This window comes from Phocoena sinus, chromosome 9 (genome assembly GCF_008692025.1).
Source record: "Phocoena sinus isolate mPhoSin1 chromosome 9, mPhoSin1.pri, whole genome shotgun sequence".
Lineage (NCBI taxonomy): Eukaryota > Metazoa > Chordata > Mammalia > Artiodactyla > Phocoenidae > Phocoena > Phocoena sinus.
The window spans coordinates 54,876,902-54,899,893 of NC_045771.1; the positions used below are offsets into that span (position 1 = coordinate 54,876,902).

The following is a 22,992-nucleotide window of genomic DNA, read 5'->3' on the forward strand; positions in this document are numbered from 1 at the left end:
TTGCTATTTACTATAGAACTGGGTGTTCATTTCAGAAATCAGCTACATTACCGTCCGTCACTCAGTGTGACAGAGGGATGAAGGAAACAGAGCACTAGCCCTGCCTTGGGGAGTTACAGTTGACGCTTCTGCTTTTGCACTTGACTCTCCTAAGAAACGGGCTCATCTTTCCCTTTAGCTCTTTCGCTTCAGTTTCCTTGGCAAAACTGAAGAAAAACAAAAAGTCAACGTCAAACCTGAGCGCATCCCCGAGGCCTTTCCACTCCCCTGACCCGGAGGCATTGGTCTCGGTCAACCCCCCACCCCCAATTCCAAGCTCTTTTCACACGCGATCGCGTCAAGGAGAAAACCACTACGATGAACGACCTAGGTTCAGCCCCTTTCCTTTCGGGGCCTCCCCACAGCGCGAGAACCGGGTCCCCAGTGGCGGCCCGCTCCCAGCCTTGCCCGTTCGCGGCCCTCCGCGGGCCCGGGCGCGGGCTGGGCTGGCAGCCGAGGGAACAGCGCGGGGTCGCGAGCAGGCCAGGGACGGTGGCAGAGGACTCGGGCTCCAAGCGGGGGGCCGAGGTCGCTCCGGGGTCCCGCGCCCAGGGGCCTTGGCCGAGGGGGAGGCGGGGCGGCGGCGGCGGCGGCGGCGGCGGCGGCGGCGGGAGGGGGTTGAGGGCGGGGCGGCTGGCGGTTCCGCGCCGCGGCTCTTTCTCCCGAGCGCCCGAAACTCTTCCCGCCCGCGCCCCGCGCCCTCGGCGACCCCAGGCTCTCGCACCTAGTCGCCGGCCCGCCCCCGCCCCCGCCCCCGCCCCCGCCCCGCCTCCGCCCGCGCCACCCCCACAGCCGGCCGCCGGCCGCGCTTCTCTCGGTTACAAAGGAGGGAAAATGAGCCGGGCGGCGGCAGCGGCGGCGGCGCGGCGCTGGGCCACCACTGCGGCGGCTATCGCGGCCGCCCCCGGCACCACGTAGAACGCCCCCACTCGTCGAGCCGCGGCCCAGGCCGGAGTGCAGCCTGCCTCTCGCCGCTCGCCTCCCCAGTCCTGCGCGTCGCCTCGCGGCCGGAGGAGGAGGAGGAGGAGGTGGAGGAGGAGGAGGAGGCGCCGCCTTCGCCGCGCCGCGCGTCCTCGCCGTTGTCTGCGCTCGCTCTGGACCAGTTTGGGGAAGTTGGTCGAGCCCCGTGTCGCCCAGATGTGCGACCTCATTGAGCCGCAGCCGCCCGAGAAGATCGGCAAGATGAAGAAGTTGCGGAGAACTTTGTCGGATAGTTTCAGCCGCATTGGTGAGTGGCGTGCTGTCCCGGGCACCCGGCCCGGCGCCCCCATGCCCGCGCCCTCGGCCCCGCGCTTCTGGCACTGGCGGTGCAGCGGCCACGCGGGACTGGCGTGGGGGGCGCTGCGCGCGGAGGGTGGAGGGAACAGTGCCCAGGACCTGCGGGAGGGCGACGACAAAAAGGAGAGACACCTCTTTCCCTCAGGACCTGAGGGTTCATTTGTGCATGGTATTAAGGCTACAATTTGGGTTCCCTCTCCTCGCCACTAGCGCTCCTGCTTTCGCGTCCGCCGGGGACAGGCGGCCCGGCCGCCTGGGTCACCTATTTTTTTGCACGCAGGCTTTGGTATTGGGTGTTTGGTCAATAATTTAGCTTTGGAAATTGGTGAAATGTTGAGTTTGTACCTTGGTATTGTTTAACACATCCAACCTAAAGAGAAGTGGGACAGATACCTTGGGACCTTTTGTTCGGTACTTCGGGTCCTCGAAAGCGAGATTTGGGCGTTCAGTCTCGAGTCCTCTGAATCTTTGCATTGCTGCAGAGAAATTCGCGCCGTGAACTTGTCTGAACATTTAGGAATAAGTCTCGCAAACTTATTTCATTTACTAGACCAAGGCTATTGTCTTTAACTCAGCCAACCAATTGACCGACAGATAACCGACCGAGAAATGTTTAGGACATTTAAGAATAAATCCATGTCACGGACTATAACAGGGTGACAACAGTGTCACGTGGAATGGGTGGTTAGATTTCTAGGGTTGGCCATAAAAACCCCTTTTAACCTTAAGACGGTAGCTATCTTCTCTAACATCTTAACTTTCATTTACACAGGTAACTGCTTTCAGCAAGAAAATCGTACAAAATAACCCCTCAGAGTCCCTAAGGAGCCTCTAGCCTTTGTTTCACTTGTTTAACATGTCATCCATGTTAATGAAGGTGTTAATGGAAATTAAGCATAAGGTGCTTAATTCCTTAAAATAAAACCCTGGAGTGCATATAAGTATTGTCCTTGTCCTTCCATCCATTCATTTAAAAATCATTGTATAAGTGCATCGTGAAATATGCAAACTTTCCTCAAGTCAAAAAAATGTTTAGCCTACTTTTCTTTGTTGTTTTTTAACTGAAAATTCCATATTGGTATACATAATCTTTCCCAAGATGACTGTAAAGTTATGCTGTGAAACCAATATTTAGCCCTGCTTTTATTTATTTTGTGTATGGGATATTTGCAATTTTACTCTTAGTAGTTAGGGATGTGTATGAAGAGCCCCTGCATTCAAATGAAGTTTGAAGTCAAGAAGAGTGTGAGAAAGCAAGGTGTTGAGTCGCTGTGCTTTATTAAGGAGGATGTTTCAGTCCCTGACCCAAACTATCACAGAGGCGGGTTCTGGAGTCCATTAAGCCCTGTTCTATAAGGCATTAACTGTATATTTACTAATGCTAATGACTCTGTTGGAACTCTTCCAGTTTTGTGTTAAATAATTCATTGCAATTGAATCTCAGTAAGAAACCAAGGACATTAATATAAAAATTCCTTATGTTTAGGTAATTTCAAGGTTTTGATCGACAATCAGTAAAATTTAGATTAACTACAATGCTGGCAAATGGGGTATTATAGTTAATTGGATTTTCTAGCTTACAGAGATTTAGTGATGTGAAACTCCTTTTGATTACAACTCTTGTTAAAATGTCTTCTAAGTTCTAGTAGATTTTACTTCCTCCCTTTCAGAAACAGTACAGTGAAGTGATCATAACTGATTATTTCTTGTATTGATGGAGGGTCATGATTCGAATAGCATATCTCATTCCAGAATACTGTAAAAGGAGATAAAGAGGTTTTAAATGATTATGATTGTATAACAAGCTCAAGACATTCATTAGAGTAGCAGTACAGAAAATAAGTCTTTGTTATCTATTTATTTTTTGAAGTTTTATTTGTAAAATCAAAAAGCATGCAATCAATCTGACTATTTAAGGATTTTTAAGGTGCTGGAGGCTGTTGAATTGAGGCTTTACTGTGGGATTACGTAGTGCATGGATTTAAAGGTGTGGGCTGTGTGTCAGATGGACTAGGATTTCTGGTGTTGCCGCTTGTAGTGGAGTGACCTTGGACAGGTCCCTCACCTTCTGAGCTTCAGTTTTTCAAGTCAGTTTTGTTATTGGCACTTAGTGAAATAATGCATATGATGTCCTGTGTTGTATGGAATAAAGACTCAATAGATGTTCATAATGTGTTATCATTATTGGTGATTACAACATGCTGACGTATGGATCTTCTAGGTGGAAAGCAAGACAAGTAAGAGAAGTGACCACTGACTTTACAGTGTGGCTAACCTGAAAACAGGATGGGTTTTGGAGTTAGGCTGATCTGGGTTCGAATCCCATTTTCCTTGCCTGCTGTGTGCCTTGGGCAACAACTAGCAGAATTTCCTTAGATCCTAGAGTCCTTATCTGTCAGTTTTCTTAAGGTTGTTGTGAAGATTAGATCAGATAAAATACATAAAATATCTAGTGCAATATCTGTCACATGGTGAAGATCAGTATTGGAGGCTATTATTCCTTCCGATTTCTCTGTTTATCTCCTATCTTCCTCATTTCTTCGTTGGTACTTCATGAGGAGATCAAAGAGTCAATGGTTTATTCCTGCTGAGTAATCCAACATCTCAGTATATTCATTCCCTTTAACCAATCTACTCCGGCTTTTGAAATAAACATACTGACTTTATTTTGCTTTTTTAGTATGATTCAGAAGTGTAGTTTGTTAAATGGTAAAATATACAGTATCATTGTTTAGCCATGAAAAGTTAGTGATCATCTATAGAAAATGAGGACAGTTTTTGAAAGTCTATGATATTCATTAATTATGGATTAATAATCCATTATTATAAAAGATTAATAATAATTCTAACTATATAAAAGCGACAATGCTAATGTTTAATTTACTCACACATGAAAGATCAGGCCAACTTTGTCACTGCCCACCTCAAATACAGCTGATCTGAGATTACTATATTATAAAAGGTCCAATAAAACACATTGGCTTTCAAGCCATAGCACTCTAATTTACTACATCTGCCAGGGAGTGACTATAACACAGCTATGGTTCTTTTATAAGATGGGTGTAATTGAATTTCAAAGTCATCCATTGATTTCAGGAGTGAGTATTTATGGTTTTCTGCTAAATAGTGTCAGTGTGTTCACTTATTAGGAATTACTATAGTTGTCTCACGCTTTTTTTTAAAATTTAGGTTAGCATAAACAAAGGCAAATGGGAAATTAATTGTTTAAAAAAATTATATTAAAATTCATTTCCTCTTTTCTTTCATTGTTTCTTTTTTATTTTTGAAAGATTGCCTAGAAGGAGAAAGGCTTTCTGTAATATCCCGTGTAAGATTAAGGTCGAACTGACATTTCTTCATATTCATTTGAATGCATTTCTTCACACTTAGTTGGATGATCTTCTAGAGAAAGGAAGTTTATACTCTGTGATATATGAGATGAACCCTACGTATACCATTTCTTTGAAAGATGCAGTTTGTGAGATAACTGAATAAAAGGAAGAGGCTGTGGTTACACTGAATTTGGGAGTTTGTTACCTTGTTCTGTAAGAGTGTAATTTTAGAGTCCAGCTGTCACCTGATAAATCCGTTCTGTCAAAAAGAAAAATGTAAGGTTAAAGGTTCAGAGGCAAAATTTAACTATCGTACCATATCCTCTCCCAATGTAGTTTCAAAAGATTTTAATTTGAAAACTGTGAAATGGAATTTATTATTCTTTCATAAGAGAATAGTACATGGTTTTCATATGCCAAAACTTTAGTGTATCTCAAAGGGTAAGATGCTATCCTTTTGCCTTTGAAGTGCAACTCATTAATTCTGCCAGTAATTATCGAGTACCTCCTATGTGCTAGATATTGTGCTGGCATTCAGATTCAGTGACCATTGTTACTGGTCCCTGTCCTCAAGGACTTTAAGAGAAGACAGGCCAATGAATGAGCATGGACACATTCTATCATGAAGATTAGCATAACTTGCTGTTGAAGAACATAGGAGGGGATACCATTTTAGTCTTGGTGAGATCATGGAAAAACTTCTGCCGGGAGCAGTGTCTGAGCAGAGGACTGAATAGAATATCTGATTATCTTAGATGGCTTAATATATGCCCCTTTGTTAACCCAGAAAAATGTAATATGCTTGTTATTCCATGGTATCCTTGAAGACAATTGTGGGTTTGTATTTACATGAATAATTAATGACAATCAGAGAATGTAATCAATAATGAGATGTTGTGTGCTTGTCTAGGTCAGAGTTTATTCATCAATGACCTGATAGATATTTGGCAAAGATATCTTTAATTGGTCTTTTTTGTTACCACTGACTGCTGTTCAGGAAAAGGATACAATATTTAAAGAAACTATGTGAGGTGTCAATCTAGCAATGAAGAGTTCAGTGAAAGGGTAGACTTCTTGGTCTTAAAATATTCTCCCCTCTGGTGTCCTGGGCTTGAGAATAATGTACAGGGGAGATAATCTGGCTTCCTGCTCTTTATATCTTAGGAAATACACCTGCAATGACCCTTCTATTTCCTCCTTTTCTTTCTACTTACAGATCCCACCCCTTTATCCAGAATGTTGGAGGAATTGGCAGGATTTAGGTGGCAAGAGAGAAATAGTCCAGTCTGGGTGTTAAAGACATTCTAGTTTCTACTCTCCTAATCTCTCAACTTGAGGGTCTTCGTTCCTTGTTTGCAATTCCCTGAGAGAAGTTATCAACTGTAGTTGTTACTGGTTACTTTGCTTAGGAAAACCCATGGCTCAATCTCTAGAACTTTTATCATGTCCCAAGTAAAGAAGATATATTTAAACGTCTGTGCTGTGAATGATAAGCTTGCTGCTGTAGCTTTGCACTTTGCATGGCAGCAACGTAATGTGTTTTACCTTAATCTTTGTTAAATGAGTGAGGTATGAGGCTGTACAATAATTCACTTTGTATTTGAAATCAGTGAGCTAATCATTTCTTATTCCAAAAATTGTTCTTTTTTTAGATGGAACAACTTGTCTATATTTACGTAGGTCACTAATATTTTATAAAGGAATCACTAGTCAAGTATGTTAATTAAAGGACACACCTTGGGTTGAGAGAGTGAGGGGTATAGTCTAGTAACATTGTTGACTGGTATTTAAAGAAAGCCTTCTGGATTAGAAGTTTTATATTGTGAATTAAAAATGTCACCATTAAGAATCACCTAGGATCTTCTACCTTTCTATCCAAGTAGGTTATTTAATTTAATTTATTTATTTGGCCACATCAAGCAGTTTGCGGGATCTTAGTTCCTCCACCAGGGATTGAACCTGTGCCCTTGGCAGTGAAAGCATGGAGTCTTAAATCTTAAACACTGGACCACCAGGGAATTCCCCAAAGTAGGTTATTTTAGATTTAATATAAATTAAGTCAAATACATTATGTAATATGGGTAATTGGATGCAAGATAAACCATTTGAAACTGGGACAAAGATCTGTCTTTTTATTTTCCATTCGGAAGAAATGGTTCTCTAATAAAGGAAGTAGAGAAAATTATTACAAGATCAGTTTCTTAGGCAAAAGGGGAAGACTAAGAATTAAACTTTGAGAAACATTTTATCTCCCTTGACCTACCCTTTTCTGCCTTAACTCATCACCACAACCACAGACTTCTTGATGTTTAAAAAAGACAAATTTATAGTATGACACAGAGAAAAGAACCTTTGCAAGATTGCTAGACAATATAATATAAGCTTTGATGTGATGGCTTCAGTTTAGGCACAGGACTTCTCTCAGAGCTTAGCTGCCCAAACTATTTGTTTTCCATTGCTTTGGTCAGAACATAGCTTTCCAAGTAAGAGCTACCCAAGCACTTCTATCCTGAATAGAACTATCCATTATAGACCAGTAAACACTTATGCACAATTCTGTACGTCTGAAACATTTCTCCAACTTGTGTTTTCAGCTAAATTCACTCCTTTGTGCATTCTCCTTAATCTGAAACATTCTAAGTAATTGTAGGGTTTAAGGAACTAGGTGTTTGCCAACCATATATATGAAATACTTCTCTTTCTCTTTGGAGTAATAAAATTTCAATTCTGAAGTCATGAATATTTAAAATAAATTTTAAGTATTTGCTAGTACCTATAACATATTCCACATGTATTGTTTCCTTTGGTGATACTTTGTTAGAATAGTTATCATGTTGAAACTGTTTGAATTATGTTTTTGCAGTGCTTATTTTACACGCTTGATCTTTCATCATCAAACTTAAACTGCTCTCAGTATGAAAATATCATTCCGGGCACTGTGCAGAGTGGATGTCTTCCTGACAACTGGTTTGGGAGGTCCAGCCACCATGCTTAATGATAGACCAGCAAACACCAGAAGTTTAAGGGGAAATTTTTTTAAGATTGCTTTTTGATTCTTTAATACTTTCATTAAAACATTTTCCTACTAAAGAAGAAATAGAGGAAAGATATGCATACTTCTTTTCCACAGCTGGGAGGATAGTTCCATTTACATATTTATGAAAGTGTCTCACAAAGATGCGTGCTGTGCAATTCTCTCTCTCATTTGCAGTTTTCACATTTGTATCATAACATTGTTATTCAGGTTGGGGTACGATTTTACTTTTTGAAATGAAAACACCATACTGATTTGGGTTTTTTTTTCTGTTTTTTAGAACTTAGATACTTAGTGTCTTTGAGATGTTTCACAATAACTGTTTCCTTTCCCCTTTTATTTTATAGCTTTGAAGAAAGACGACAACACCTTTGATGAGGTAGGTTAAATTTCTTTATCTAATGTTAGAAGTATTTAATTACGGCCAGGTAAAGTCAGTAGGTGCCAGCTTTGCACTTAGAAACAAACAAACAAAAAAATGCCTTAAAACAAAAAACAAGCCATGGCGTCTCTTTATTTAGTTACATTATGTTATTTTCCAGTTTTAAATAACTGTTCAAATTGAATTTTGGTATCAATCAACAGAAATGTGTCTTTTGAAATTAATAAACAAAAGGCACCCGCAGGCCTTTGTTTTGTTGCTTTCCTGATGTTGTTAGTGCCGGTGAAGCCCAGTGTGATGTGTGTACTCAGGGCATGTCTGCAGCTGTGGCAAGTTGGGCTCCACGGCTCCCTTGCAGCCCTCCTCTGAACTAGGTTATGATACGATGTTGACGCCACATATTGTCTGTCAGACTCCCAAAGGAGGAGCTGACTTTTCCTGTTCCAGTTTTCCTATTCTTTGTATATCAGATCTCTCTTTATCTACTTGCCACAAAGTAGCAAAAAAGCCTGTTCAAGAAAGGCAGAGGGTTCCTATGTAATTAATAACATTCTGAATGTGATTTTTCAGTTGTACTCTTTCCTGAGTTTTTGGTAGTATCAGTGGGAATCACCAGAGGTATAATGTGTTTACAGAATGTTCTCAAGAGTGCTGTAGAGTGAAGTGTTTGATTGTCGCCATCCAAAGCCACAGTCACTGACCTGTGTTGTAAACTGGGCCACGTATTTATATATATGTATATATATTGAGTGTTTATGTATGAACACAGATGTATCTACACAATGTGCTTATCCTGCAGCCTGATGAAAGCATAGATTAGTTTGGTTGTGGTTTGATTTGTTTTAGCAGTTGCAGATTCCATGAAATACGCTACCTGTCCTCCCTCTGCTGAAGTGCTTCAGAGAGGAAAGGACATTTGTGCTCATGGAAAGTCCCCTTGGCCATGTGGCTGGCTGTGGTGCAGGGCAAGAGCACTGAGGGGGAACCTGCTCCAGACTGGGATTTCTGGACGGGGCCCATGACATTTGGCTCTCATGGTCTGCGGCTTTGTCTGCTGCACCTGTTCTTTTTTCCCCCCCGGGTCCAGCTCTACAAAGCTGTGTGTCCCTGGACTCCAAAGCAACTTCCCCTGCCAGCATTCCTGAAACATCCTGTGAAACTTAGTGATTCTAGACCTGAAGCAATAAAGGAGTCTTTTCTTTCCCATCTGTAGTGGGTAATAATGATGTTCCCCTCTAAACCTGTATTTCTGGAATTTCTGCAGTGTTACTGAGATGTTTTTAGGAGAGTATTTTCTTTCTTCTCAGAAGAACTCAATGTAAGAATTTTGGGCACCTTTTCTCTCTTCATAAGGAAAAGTCTCCCCTTTAATTATGTAGGTAATTTAAGTTTACATTAAAAAAAATAAGGAAAAGGAAAAGAAAAAAACTCCCAAATCCTATTATCCAATTACAACCACTGTTGAATGTCCTTCTTGCCTCTTTTCTCATGTAAAAAACAAACAAAAACAACTCCCCCACCCAAACTATAGCCCATGTATTATATCCTACTTTTTTCTTTTAACCTATAATATATTTTTGCATGTTTTTACAGATGACTCCTAATCATTATTAGGAATTTAAAAAACCTTTTGTCTTGTTTAAACACCACTATTAACGATTGTATGTTATTCTGCCACGTGGCTGTGACATCAGCCTTCAAAAACACCTGAGGCTGGAACCTAGATGGAAGTTAAGAATGTATGAGTCAAACCCGTAACTACCTGCCCTCCCTTACCCCCAAACTTCTGCAAAGCTGAAGGCCTGGATTTTGTAATTTGGGGCAAAATTATCCTTAGCTTTTATAAAGTGTTTTCCTTCCTCGGCTAAAGGAAAGAGATTGGTTAGATACCTTAAGTCAGTAAATCACAGAATGTTCCATCTGGAAGGGACCCTGGAAATCATGTGGCCGATTTCAGCATTTCAAAGGTGAAGGCACTGAGGTCGGGGGCGGGGGGACAGGTAATTTTCAGTTAATCAGGGAAGGCCCAAGGCCAGGAGCCTGAGAGACAGTCTTAGTAAAGACATGCTTGAGTGTGAACCCCAGCTCAACCACCCTCTCAAGGGCAATCGACTTCCTTTCCCCAGGCCTTTTATAAAAAATAGAGGTGTAATAATACCTCCCTTCTGAGGTTACTGGGAGGATTAGATAAGCTAAGTGTATAAAGGTACCAGAATAGTCACTGGCACGCAGTAAATGTCTTATATTTGGTCTTGTCATTGTCTTTGTGTTTGTCCTCGCCATCATTATTGATGTTCTTACCGTGACATCTGACTTCTGTAGTTGAAGGGCTGCAAGGAGGATGGAAAGATTTAGTTCAAAGTTAAGTATTAGATCTGAGGAGAATTACTTTCAAATATTCCCCTAAAATTCCATGTAAGACTTCATGTGATGATTTGCATATTAAAACCGTAAAAATATTGTCTAAAACACACCATTTTTTAGATTCCTTGAGAGAATCACTGCCTGCGTTCTGCTTTGTAGTCCCTCCGTGTCTTGCACACGGTTAATATTCAATAAATATCTATTGAATATGAATGAATATCTGTTGCAAATGAAGAGAGAGTGTTCATCCCAGGGTCAGCCAATGTGGATTCTCATTTGCCACTTCCTAGCTATTTGTGCAGGTCATTTACTTTACCCAAGACTCAGTTTTCTCATTTGTAAAACCAATCAGTAAAACTATGATCTTCAAGTTGCTTTCTGTCTTTAAATGCAGCATACAAAACAATCAACATAAAATTACAATTTTACCAAGATCAGAAATGAGTACTAGATCTGTGATTACATGAACAGGAAGTCACTGAGTTCTTCTGTGATCATCTTCAGATTATAATGGTAGATGTTTTCTTGAATTCGTTTCTTGGTCTTCCACTTTTCCTGTCAGAGTTGGAGGACCTTACAGTCCATTGGAATCCAGTTAAGATTTGAGTCTTGGAATCTGGAGGCTGGGTCAGCTTCTTGGATATGCATGGAGGTGTGGCAACTCCTGACTCAGTATTTATGAGCTGGAGGGCTCCTTATCTCAAGGAGTGGCTTTCTCCAGAGTGCCTGGAGAGGGAGTGTAGTTGCTATTTCCTGACTCATGTAGAGGATTTCTCTAGGTGTATGTAAATGTTTGACTTTGAACAGAGGAGAAAAAGAATTATGGACCTGTTTGAAAAAATTATTTATTTATTTTTCCTTTTCCTTCCCTCCCTCCTTCTCTCTCACTCTCCTTACCTTCCTTCTTTCTTTATTAAAGTATAATACATTATATTAGTTTCAGTAATGATTCGATATTTGTATATACTGCAAAATGATCACCACAATAAGTCTAGTTCATGTCTGTCACTATACATAGTTACAGAATTTTTTTCTTGTGATGAGCACTTTTACGATCTACTCTCTTAGCAGCTTTCAAATATGCAGAATAGTGTTATTAACTATAGTCACAATGCTCTACATTTTATCTGTTGGTAATCTGTATGTCTTCTTTAGAAAAGTGTTTATTCAGATTCTCTGCACATTTTTTAATAGGATTGATTTTTGCCTTTAAGTTGTATAAGATCTTCATATATTTTGGATATTGATCCCTTTTGGATACACAATTTGCTAATATTTTCTCTCATTCAGTGGATTGCCTTTTAATTCCTTTCAACAATCCAGTTGCCTTGTTGATGGTTTCCTTTGCTGGCAAATTCAACAATCCAATTGCCTTGTTGATGTTTTCCTTTGCTGTGCAGAAGCTATTTAGTTTGATGTAGTCCCACTTGTTTATATTTGCTTTTATTCCTTTTGGTGTCAAATCCAAAAATTACTGTAAAGACTAATGTCAAGGAGCTTACTGCCTGTGTTTTCATCTAGAAGTTTTATGGTTTCAGGTCTTGTATTAAGTCTTTAATCAGTTTGAGTTAGTTTTTGTGTATGGTATAAGATTGGGGTCCAGTTTCATTCTTTTGCATGTAGTTGCCCAGTTTTCCCAACATTATTTATTGAAGAGACTGTCCTTTCCTCACTGTATATTCTTGGCTCCTTTGATGTACATTAATTGACCATATATGTGTGGGTTGATTTCTGAGCTCTCTGTTCTGTTCCATTGATCTATGTGTCTCTTTTTTTTGGGGGGTACGCAGGCCTCTCACTGCTGCGGCCCCTCCCGTTGCGGAGCGCAGGCTCAGTGGCCATGGCTCACGGGCCCAGCCACTCCGTGGCACGTGGGATCTTCCCGGACTGGGGCACGAACCTGTGTCCCCTGCATCGGCAGGCGGACTCTCAACCACTGCGCCACCAGGGAAGCCCTATGTGTCTCTTTTTATGCCATACTGTTTTGATTACTATAGCTTTGTAATATAGTTTGAAATCAGGGGGCATGATACTTCCAGTTTTGTTCTTCTTTCTCAAGATTACTTTGGCTATTCAGGGTCTTTTGTGGTTCCATAAAAATTTTAGAATTGTTCATGCTATTTCTGTGAGAAATGCCAATGGAATTTGAGTCCATTGATTGCTTTGGGTGATATGGACATTTTAACAATATTAATTCTTCCAATCATGAGCATAGAATATCTTTCCATTTATTTCTTTCATCAGTGTCTTATAGTTATCAGTGTACAGGTCTTTTCACCTCCTTGGTTAAATTTATTCCTCAATATTTTTAATTTTTGATGCAATTGTAAATGGGATTGTTTTCTTAATTTCTGTTTCTGATAGTTCATTATTTGTATATAGAAACAACAGATTTCTGGACATTAATTTTGTATCCTGCAACATTACTGAATTCATTTATTACTTCTAACAGTTTTTTGGTGGAGTCTTTAGAGTTTTCCATATCTAGCATTATGTCATCTGCAAGTAGTGACAGCTTTACTTCCTTTCCAATTAATGCTTTTTATTTCTTTTTCTTGCCTAATTGCTCTGGTTAGGACTTTCAGTACTGTGTTGAATAAGAGTGGTGAAAAGGGCCATCCTTGCCTTGTTTTTTTTTAACATCTTTATTGGAGTATAATTGCTTTACAATGGTGTGTTAGTTTCTGCTTTATAACAAAGTGAATCAGCTATACATATACATATATCCCCATATCTCTTCCCTCTTTCATCTCCCTCCCTCCCACCCTCCCTATCCCACCCCTCTAGGTGGTCACAAAGCACCGAGCTGATCTCCCTGTGCTATGCAGCTGCTTCCCACTAGCTATCTCTTTTACATTTAGTAGTATATATAAGTCCATGCCACTCTCTCACTTCATCCCAGCTTACCCTTACCGCTCCCCACCTTCTCTTTTATAACTGCCTTTTCTGCATCACATAAGTTTTGATATGTTGTATTTTCTTTTCTGTTTGTCTCAAGGTGTTTTTTTATTTCACTTTTGCTTTTCTCATTGATCCATTGGGGTTGTTCAGTAGTATGTTGTTTAGTCTCTGCATAAAGTTGACCCTTAAACAATGTGAAGGTGAGGGGCACTGACCCCACGCACAGTCAAAAATCCACACAGAACTTTACAGTCATCCCTCTATATCTGGGGTTCCACATCCACGGATTCAGCCAACCCAGATTGGGAGATAGATGCGGGCAATGTACATTGAGCTCAGTTTCTAGTCCATGTCCCTCTTTGTTATTTTGTATAAAGAGAAAACTAATACCCAAGATGATAAATACGGCAGTGATTTTTATGAGAACCGAAGTCTAGGGGTTAGGTACAAATATGATTTGGGGATATTCATGGTCATTCTTTTCCATCTTTTGAGGATGGTGGAAGCTGTTGCAGTCTTTTCTCACTCTAACTGTCTTCATCACTGGAGGCCTCAGTGTCTTGTGAATGATGTATTTGTTGTATACAGTGTTCCAGCTTCAGACTTCCCTGACTTCGTCATCTAAAATACTAAATCTCAGTAACAGTCATTCCTTAGCCCTCTTGCTCCTGTTATACTCCCTCTATCTCTTCTTTGCTGGCTTCCAGTTTCCAGAGGACTCCTCCTCTGCCTGCCCTGTCCCATTCTTCCATCCCACAACCCATCCTCTCTCCTTGATTTCCTTTTCTGTTCACTCATGGTGTATCACTCCCTTGACAGTATCCTCAGTGGCCTTACCCCTTTGTGTTTTGCTTGTAATCTACTCTGCCAGCTCTCGATTTTGACCTGGCATCTTTTCCTTCTTTACCCAGTGGTTGCCAAAAGCTGCTTGAGGAAATCACTCTGCAAATGAATTTATCATTTCCAGCCTTCGCTGGAACCCGAGGCAACTGTGCCCAGTCTTGCACTGTGCGGCTGGGCTGTTTCCTGCTGAAACATTTCCACTTCCCTCAAACATTCTAGCCACCCTCCTCCACCCCTCCTTCCTTTACTAGGTGACTTCTCCTCTCTATTAATTTGCTAGAGTTGCCATAGAAAAATACCACAGACTAGGTGGTTTAAACAACAGACATTTATTGTCTCACAATTCTGTAGACCAGAAGTCCAAAATCAAAGTGTTGGCAGGTTTGGTTCCTTCTGAGGGCTGTGAGGGAAGGATCTATTTTAGGCCCGTTCCCTTAGCTTGTAGATGGCTATCTTCTCCATGTGTTTTCACATCATCTTCACTTAGTGTCTGTGTATCCAAATTTCCCCTTTTTATAAGGACATCAATCATATTGAATTAGGGGCTTACCCTACTCCAGTATGACCTCGTCTTAATTTAACTAACTATATCTGCAGTGATCCTGTTTTCCAATAAGATCACGTTCAGAGGTACTGGGGTAACTTAAGACTTAAACATAGGAATTTTTGGTAGATACAATTCAACTGATAACAGCCTTCACCTTAGAACACAATAATATTACACATCAGCCCCTTGCCTACATATATACCTTATTTGCTCTAATCATACTTCTTTTTTTTTCCCTGAGAGGAGGATGTGTCTTTTCCTCCTCTGGGCTGGTTTCTCCTCCTATCCTCTTGATTCCTTTCCCTCCTTTCCACTCCAGAAGCTTGTGTAATTGATTCTTTCCTTTCTTATCTACGTTTCCTGTCTCTTCCCCTTTACAGGTATTTCAGCCGAGGCTCTGAGTGTGGTTAAGTCTTCCCCGTCTCTTCCATCGTAATGGAAACCGCTGTGCTCTGTGGTCATTTTTTCATGCTCTCCTTGAGTAGTTTGTCCCTTGGTTTTGTCTGCTCTGTTATTATACTCACGTTAGTGTGGGTGGCTCAGCTTTCTGTTCTGAACTCCAAACCCAGATATCTAGCTGCCCATTAGATGTTTCTGCCTCTGTATCTTATAGTCACCTTGATTTCAGTGCATACAAAAAACAGCTGACCATTGGGACTTCCCTGGTGCCACAGTGGTTAACAATCTGCCTGCCAATGCAGGGGACACAGGTTCGAGCCCTGGTCCAGGAAGATCCTACATGCCGCGGAGCAACTAAGCCCGTGGGGCACAACTACTAAGCCTGCACTCTAGAGCCGGTGGGGCACAACTACTGAGTCTGCGCTCTAGAGCCCACAAGCCAGAACTACTGAGCCCGTGTGCCACAACTGCTGAAGCCTGTATGCCTAGAGCCCATGCTCTGCAACAAGAGAAGCCACTGCAATGAGAAGCCTGCGCACCGCAACGAAGAGAAGCCCCTGCTCGCCACAACTAGAGAACGCCCGCGTGCAGCAACGAAGACCCTGTGCAACCAAAAATAAATAAATAAATAAAAAAAATACAGTTGACCCTTGAACAACATGGGTTTGAACTGTGCAGGTTGGTTCATACGTGGATTTGTTTTCAACAAATGCAGTTGGTTGAGTCTGTGGATGCATAACTGTGGATACAGAGGGCCGACTGTAAAGTTATACTCACATTTTTGCACAGAGGGTTGGCATCCCTAACCACTGAGTTGTTCAGGGGTCATCTGTATTACTAATTCCTATATTCTCTAAACATGCACCTTTTCTCTTTCCTATCTCAGTGATTGGCTTTCACAACCACATGATTTTTCAAGGCAAAAACCTGATACCATCCTAAATGTTCCTCCAAGCCCCACATCCAAGCTTTGGCTTAGTTCTTGTTCCCTCCATCATGCCCATTCCCACTGCTGAAGTGCACATTCAGCCTCTCTTGTCTGGACTGCGGTAGTGTTCTAACTGGCGTCCCTGCCTACAGCTTGCCTCCTATTCCAACAGAATGACGGATCTGAAATACAAATAGTGTTATTCTCCTGCGTAATACTTTAAAAGCTCCCTGTCAGGGAACTCTACTCAATGCTCTACTGTGTGGTGACCTAAATGGGAAGGAAATCCAAAAAAGAGGGGATATATGTATATGTATAGCTGATTCACTTTGCTGTACAGCAGAAACTAACACAACATTGTAAAGCAACTATACTCCAATAAAAATTTTAAAAAAAAGCAAAAAGAAGAACTCCCTGTCAACTGCAGGTTCAAGTCTAAATTCCTAGCTTGGCTTTCAAGGCCTTTCATCATCCATCTCTCGCCTACCTTTCTACCCTTATCAAACAGTAATCTCTTATTTTAACACCTTTATCATCATTCCAGCTGCCACCACTTCAGTTCAGAACTTTATCGCTTTTACCTGTTTTATCCCAATAACCTCTTAATTGGTCTTACTGTTCCGTCTCTCAGTCCTCCACTCCAGCCTTCCCAAAACATCTTTCTTGTCATTATCCTTTCCTAATCAGAGATTTGTACATCAGGTATTTACAGTCAGCCCTCTCTATCCGTGGCTTTTGTGTCCATGGATTCAACCAAACTTAGATTGAAAATATTTGGAAAAAAAAATTCCAGAAAGTTCAAAAAAGCAAAACTTGAATTTGTTGCATGGTGGCAACTATTTATATAGCATTTCCATTGTATTTACAAAATAAATATTTACATTGTATTTACAACTATTTACATATCATTTACATTGTATTAGGTATTATAAGTAACCTATAGATGATTTAAAGGGGAAGGAAGGGGAAGCTGTGGGGGAAGTGAGAGTAGCATTGACATATATACACTACCAAATGTAAAATAGATAGCTAGTGGGAAGCAGCAGTGTAGCACAGGGAGATCAGCTTGGTGCTTTGTGATGACTCAGAGGGGTGGGATAGGGAGGGTGGGTGGGAGGCTTAAGAGGGAGAGGATATGGGGATATATGTATGCATATGGCTGATTCACTTTGTTGTACAACAGAAACTAGCACAGCATTGTGAAGCAATTATACTCCAATAAAGATGTATAAAAATATAAAGTATATGGAAAAATGTGTGTAGGTTATGTGCAAATACTATGCCATTTTATATAAGGGTCTTGAGCATCCACGCTGATACTGAGGGACAACTGTATTGATGTCTGTTTTACGTTAGTCTCTGGATATGCTCAGAACCTGACTCTCAGTCTAGTCAGTCTCACAAGATTTCATTGCGCTGGCATTCTCAGGTTGACCAGCTCCTGTCATCTTGCAGCGTTGGGCCTGGGCACAGATTCAATCTCACTTTCTCTTTATAGTAAGATTTTATATTACTTTATATTCTATTTTACTCTTACGATGGTCATGTTTGCCAACCCTGGATGATATGAACCCATCGCATGAGAGAGGTCTAGAAATTAACAGACTGTTCTCTGATCATGCCAGTAATCTGGTAAGTCATTATATTTAAAATTCAACATTTTGGATGGCTGAGAAGGAACCTCACTTCCTCCTTAATTCTCTCTTTGGAAATTTAGTTGAAATTTTCTGATTCTTAAAACTTTCTGCACTTCAGTTTTTCCTTTCTATAAATGTTTGATCATATTTACCCTCTCCCTAATTATGGTAGACATAATTACCATAATTATATCTAGTCCCAGACAGTGGCTAAAATGTCTGGGTAGTGCTGTAAAGATTCAGAGAGGAGGTGCATGTCACAAAATGCAAAATGTATGACATTTGGGAGAATTAGTCACACTTATATTCTTCATTCCCCAAAGACAGAATGTTACAGAAGTTGAAAGCATTGAGTAGCGTCCTGTCTCTCTTGTGGGCAGTGCATATCCTGACAAGTAGGCCCATTAGGGTGTAGGAAGTCTCTCTTGTAAGGTGGCTGGTGTTCCCTTCCAGGCAGTGCTTTCATTTGCATGTTTGAATTCATTTGCAGAAAGCCGACCTTTGGCTTAGGAAGTCTCTCTATGTAACCCAAGTACTTAGGATTTTCTTCAACAGGTACAAAGTGAATCCAGCTATAGGCAGCACATTATACCCATTTTCCTTCTGACTGAAATTGAGCCACTGATTCATAATCCTCAAATCCTTAAGTTGCTTGGTTGTGTTTGAGATGGCCCGTTTTTCATGGAGCCATAATGATAATTGAAATCAGCTAAGTTAGGGGGTGAGGGTTCTCTGAGGACTGGAATCGTGGTCTGCACTCGATCTGGAGTGTGATGACCTTTAGGGCATTGTGACAGACATTCCTTTCTAAGTGATCCTTCTCTGAGGGATACATTTATTAAATATTTTTTTATAGTCCAAAAACACACTTAACTCTTCTTATTCTCTGTGTCATAAAATTTACAAAAGGCACAGTTACCAAAAATTGGAACCAGCAAAATGCTCTTAATTTTGCAAGCTTGATTTCTCTAGAATGCATCAATGTCAGGCTTCCTGAAGGAGCTCTTCCCATGTAAAGACAGTAATTGAAGGAATACTCACTTTTTCCTTCTGAATCTATCTTATTTTCAATGTATAAAGTTGGTTCTGCTTATTCTTCAATTCTTTATTTAGTTTCTAAATTTTATTTTCTCTTTTACTTTTTTCTGCCTTCCTCCCTCCTTCCTTCCTCTCTCCCTTTCTTTCCCTCTCTCCTCCTCTTCTCTCCCTGCCCCTGTCTCTCTCCTCTTCCCTTCCTCCCTCTTCCCTCCCTCCCTCCCTCCCTCTGTCCCTCCCTCCCTCCCTCCCTCCCTCCCTTCCTTCCTTCCTTCCTTCGCAGCATATGAGCCTGGGGATTTTCTTAAAAATATGTATTTTTTATGATCTGAAAGTATGACAGTACTCTTTACTACAGTGTTTCACTGTCTTGCACCGCAACATTATATGCTTAATTTTTAATAATGAGGTTAATAGTTTTTTCTTGTGTCTTTTAAATAGCTACTCTAAATTCTAAATTCCATGATATTAAATCTTATATGCATGCTAATGAACGTGTGGGGAAAAACTTTAAGGCTTTCGTGGCCATATAGTTAAAGTAGAAAAAACTGCTTCAACATGTAATTGTATACTCAGCCTAAATTGTATCAGGTAGAGTACTTATTTAACTTTCCACTGATGGTTTTTTCCAGCCTGGCAAATCAGACTTCTAAGTATTAAAAGGGACTTGGAATTGGACGGAGAACGTGGAAGTCTCTTGGAGTCGTCAATTCCATGTGTTTTTCAATCTGCTGATTGTGATTTCTCAATCTATGGATACCCTCATGTGAGATGTCTATAAAGTGTGATGTCTAGAATGTATCTTCATATTCAGTGTAGCCTAGCCTGCGTCAAACACATTGTTACAACTCTGTGTTCCATCAGCTGAAATATTGAAGTATGCAAATCATTTCCTTTAAAAAAATATAGAGCAGATTGATGTCAGTCTCTCAATTGTGTTTTGATATATTTTCTTGAGTGGGAAAGAAAGGGGCTGAGTTTCAGTTAGAGTACCAGGAATTTGGCATATTCCAGAGTTTGCCCGTGGTGATGTACCAAGTATGAAACGATCACCCATGACATGTGTCTTGGTGGAAACAAAATTAAGCTTGTTCCTCTAGTCCTTGCCTTAAGGCTGGGCTATGGCCATAACTTAGTTACCTCAGAGCATTATTTGTTCTATTTTAAATGATTTTCAAAATAGGGAATTGCACCCGCTCTATAAAACAGTGATGGTGTGGAGGGTGGAAGTTTTCTAAATGCTCCCTGAATGAAGATTTTGGTGCAGGGTTCTTCCCCCTACCCAAAATCACACACCTTAAGAACATTGCTCCTGCAGTTAGCTTAGCACAGGTTATTTTTTTGACAGTGTGTCATATCCTGCAAGTGCGTTTGGTGATAAAAATGTTTGAGGACCACTCTTCTAACATATCTGTTACTATTAGAAGTGAGTTGAAGATGGATATTGGTACAATCACATGCAGTCTGAATTTTTTTGAACAGCTCTTGATTTCAGATCATGCATCCTGATTTTTGGTTCCGAAAATATAGTCCTAGTTCTACAATTGTATATTTCTTAATATCACATTTATTTTTTAGGTATTTTAGCTAAAAGAAAACCTCAGACAGTGATAAAGAAATGTTTAACAAAGAAGGGGCTAGGTAGAATATTCTACAACAGATAAAAATGAATAAGAGTAACGATTATTTTTCAATTTTAATGGAAATTGCATTAATTAAAAACATTATAGGTAAAGAAGAGGTAAGATTGGTGAGATAAAATTGTATGTTAGTAATAGTCATTCAGGGCATGAATTACAGCATCTTTTGTGTTATAGTTGCTCATTTATTTTAAATCTTCTTCAGCTCTATAGCTCTCCTTATATTGTCTTCAAATGAATATGGTGGAGAACATTCTGTAGTGCTTGATTCTCTTCTCCTGAAAGGCAGACTCTTTAATTTTATAAATGAGCATCCTTGGGTCATTAGATATTGGGGTTCAGGTGTGCAGAAGGCTTGGTAACATATGGCCTGTCCCCAGGTGCCCTAATTTAGCTCAGAACTTTCCCCAGAGGTTTGCATTACTTTATCTAAATGGTGTGTTACATGTACAACAAAAAGGTGCTTTGGTCATAAAAGGAAAAAATAAATAAATATGTACTTTGCAAGATACACAAGTCTGCCTTTACATTACTTTCTCTACAGTTATTAGAAAATAAAAATCTTAAAACCCATGTGAATGACATTGGATGACCACAATTTTGGGTGATTCACTTTTAGTATCTACAGCGTTCCTTTTCTTTCACTTGTTATTATATACACACACACATGTGCACACACACACACACATTTCTCTCCATTTGAATATTTTTTTTCAGGCAACACAGCATATTGGCATCACCCTGGACTTTTTTTCTGGTTCAGAATTTTCCCTTCCTATCACAATTACATATTTTTCACTGAATAATTTAAATATTTGCTATTAAGAAAAGTAAGTATGCACATTGCAGAAAATTTATAAAATATTAAAAAGCAAAAAATAAAAATTACAATGTTAAGTGAAAGCAACCGTAAGTATGATCTCAGCTTTGTAAAGCATATGTTTCCTCTGCGTGGGGGAAACATCTGAAAAAAGGAAAAACAACAGAAGGATAATATGGAAATTGAGGTTCATTGAAGTTGTGACTTGCTCAAAGCCCCTCAGCTAGAAAGCCCATTATTCCACGATTCCAGCCTAGTCACTCTGACTCCAGTGTATGCTTGGCATTTTACTAGGCTGCTTCCCAGGAGAAGGGAGAAACAATACACGGGTGGTACGGTGTGGTGTATGGCGGGTAGATGGAGAAAGGACCCAGCGTTCTTACAAAGATGCAACTGATGTTTGGTAATAATTCTAACAGTTGAATGGTTTTCCTAATAAGGCACAAGATTCCTTCAGTGGAGCTAGGTCATTTTTGAGTCAAGTTATACTCATTTTACAGAGAGGAAACTGAGGTCCATCCAGGCAGATTAAATAAGTTGCCACAGAGAACGTGGTTGGTTAGTGTGAGATCAAGGAGGTCTCTTCTCTCAATTACTCTTTACATTTTAGATTTCAGTTTCATGCTTATGTTAAAACTGTGCTTGTATTGCCATTTTTATCTGTATATGGACGGGGATTGGGTGGAATGGTTTTGAGATACAAGCTTGATCCTTGGTCGTTTAATACAAATTTCCAGTTAGACATTAGGGCATTGCCCACAGTGAAGGTTATGGAAGGTTAACTGTTGGATGAGGTACCCTGGATCACCAACCGGCCTGCCTACAGGTTGGTTGGAGCTGGGAGGCATTATGAGAGTATGTGTTTTAAGTGGCATGTTCAGAACATAATGTCAGGACATCTTTCAATGGGTGTACGTTGCCTTCCTTAAACAAGGTAAAAAGTTAATATTGAACAGAAAGTGTCGGATGAGAAATTCATTTCTTTACTTCAAGGCCTGGCTATATATACGCTTGGATTATTAGCTCGTGCATGTGAAGTGAATCTAGCTTCATTTTTATTTCATATTGTGACAACTGAAATGTTTGTGAAGGCTAAAACTATAGAGGAAACAGGCAGATCTTTTCAATAGTTATATCTTAGTAAGAAAAAAAAAAGCTTGTAGGTGGGCATGGAGAGAGACATTGAGTGCTTCTTATTCCCTTTTATTGGTAAGGTGGGTGCTGAGAAAAGAAACAGAGCATTTCTTTCTTTCTTTCTCCTCTTCCATTGTGTTTTCTTTTTTTTTTTTTCCTTTTTATCCTGAAACTGCTTGATCTTGGTGGGGGCAGTCATCTCCATCTTCTCTGAAGCAAATGGTCTAGCTGCCAGCCACTGGGCTTTTTTTGCCCTGAGTTTTTTTCACAATCCATGCACTGGGTCCAGCCAATGTAGTGACCTTTGTGGCTGCCTGTGCCATCCTTCCACTGTGACAGACGTGATTCTTTTCTGGTGCGTGACTGGTGCAGGTAAGGGTAGAAGAAGGGCAAAGAGGCAGGCAGGCAAGCAAGACAGATGCTTTATAATGACTGGCCCTGGTTCTGCAATGGGACAGCAGAATTATGGCCCCTAAAAAGAGACCTGAACTTCCTTATGCTCCCTACTGCGTTTCATGGACTAGTTGTGGCATGTATATTGTTTGATTTACTTTGTCTTTCTGCTTTTACAACCAGTCGAGTTGGGAAGTTTTGCGGACACAGACATAAAGAGTGATTTTTAGATTCTTCCCTGGTACTTGTCAGTGGGCTCAGAAATAGGAGAATGTGTGCCTTCTTA

At 40.4% G+C, this 22,992-nt stretch overlaps 1 protein-coding gene across 3 annotated transcripts in view; it reads left to right on the plus strand.

Moving 5' to 3' along the window:
* Positions 1 to 850: 850 nt before the first annotated feature.
* Positions 851 to 22,992, plus strand: part of CDK14 (cyclin dependent kinase 14) — a 595,562-nt gene continuing 573,420 nt past the window's right edge. For 2 of the 3 annotated variants that reach the window (XM_032642400.1, XM_032642402.1), the window contains exons 1-2: positions 851 to 1,267; positions 8,031 to 8,062. In XM_032642400.1, the coding sequence (XP_032498291.1) occupies positions 1,177 to 1,267; positions 8,031 to 8,062 (123 nt within the window). In that variant the 5' untranslated portion in view covers positions 851 to 1,176. The remainder of the gene's footprint in view (positions 1,268 to 8,030; positions 8,063 to 22,992) is intronic. The other variant, XM_032642401.1, reaches the window with a different exon arrangement.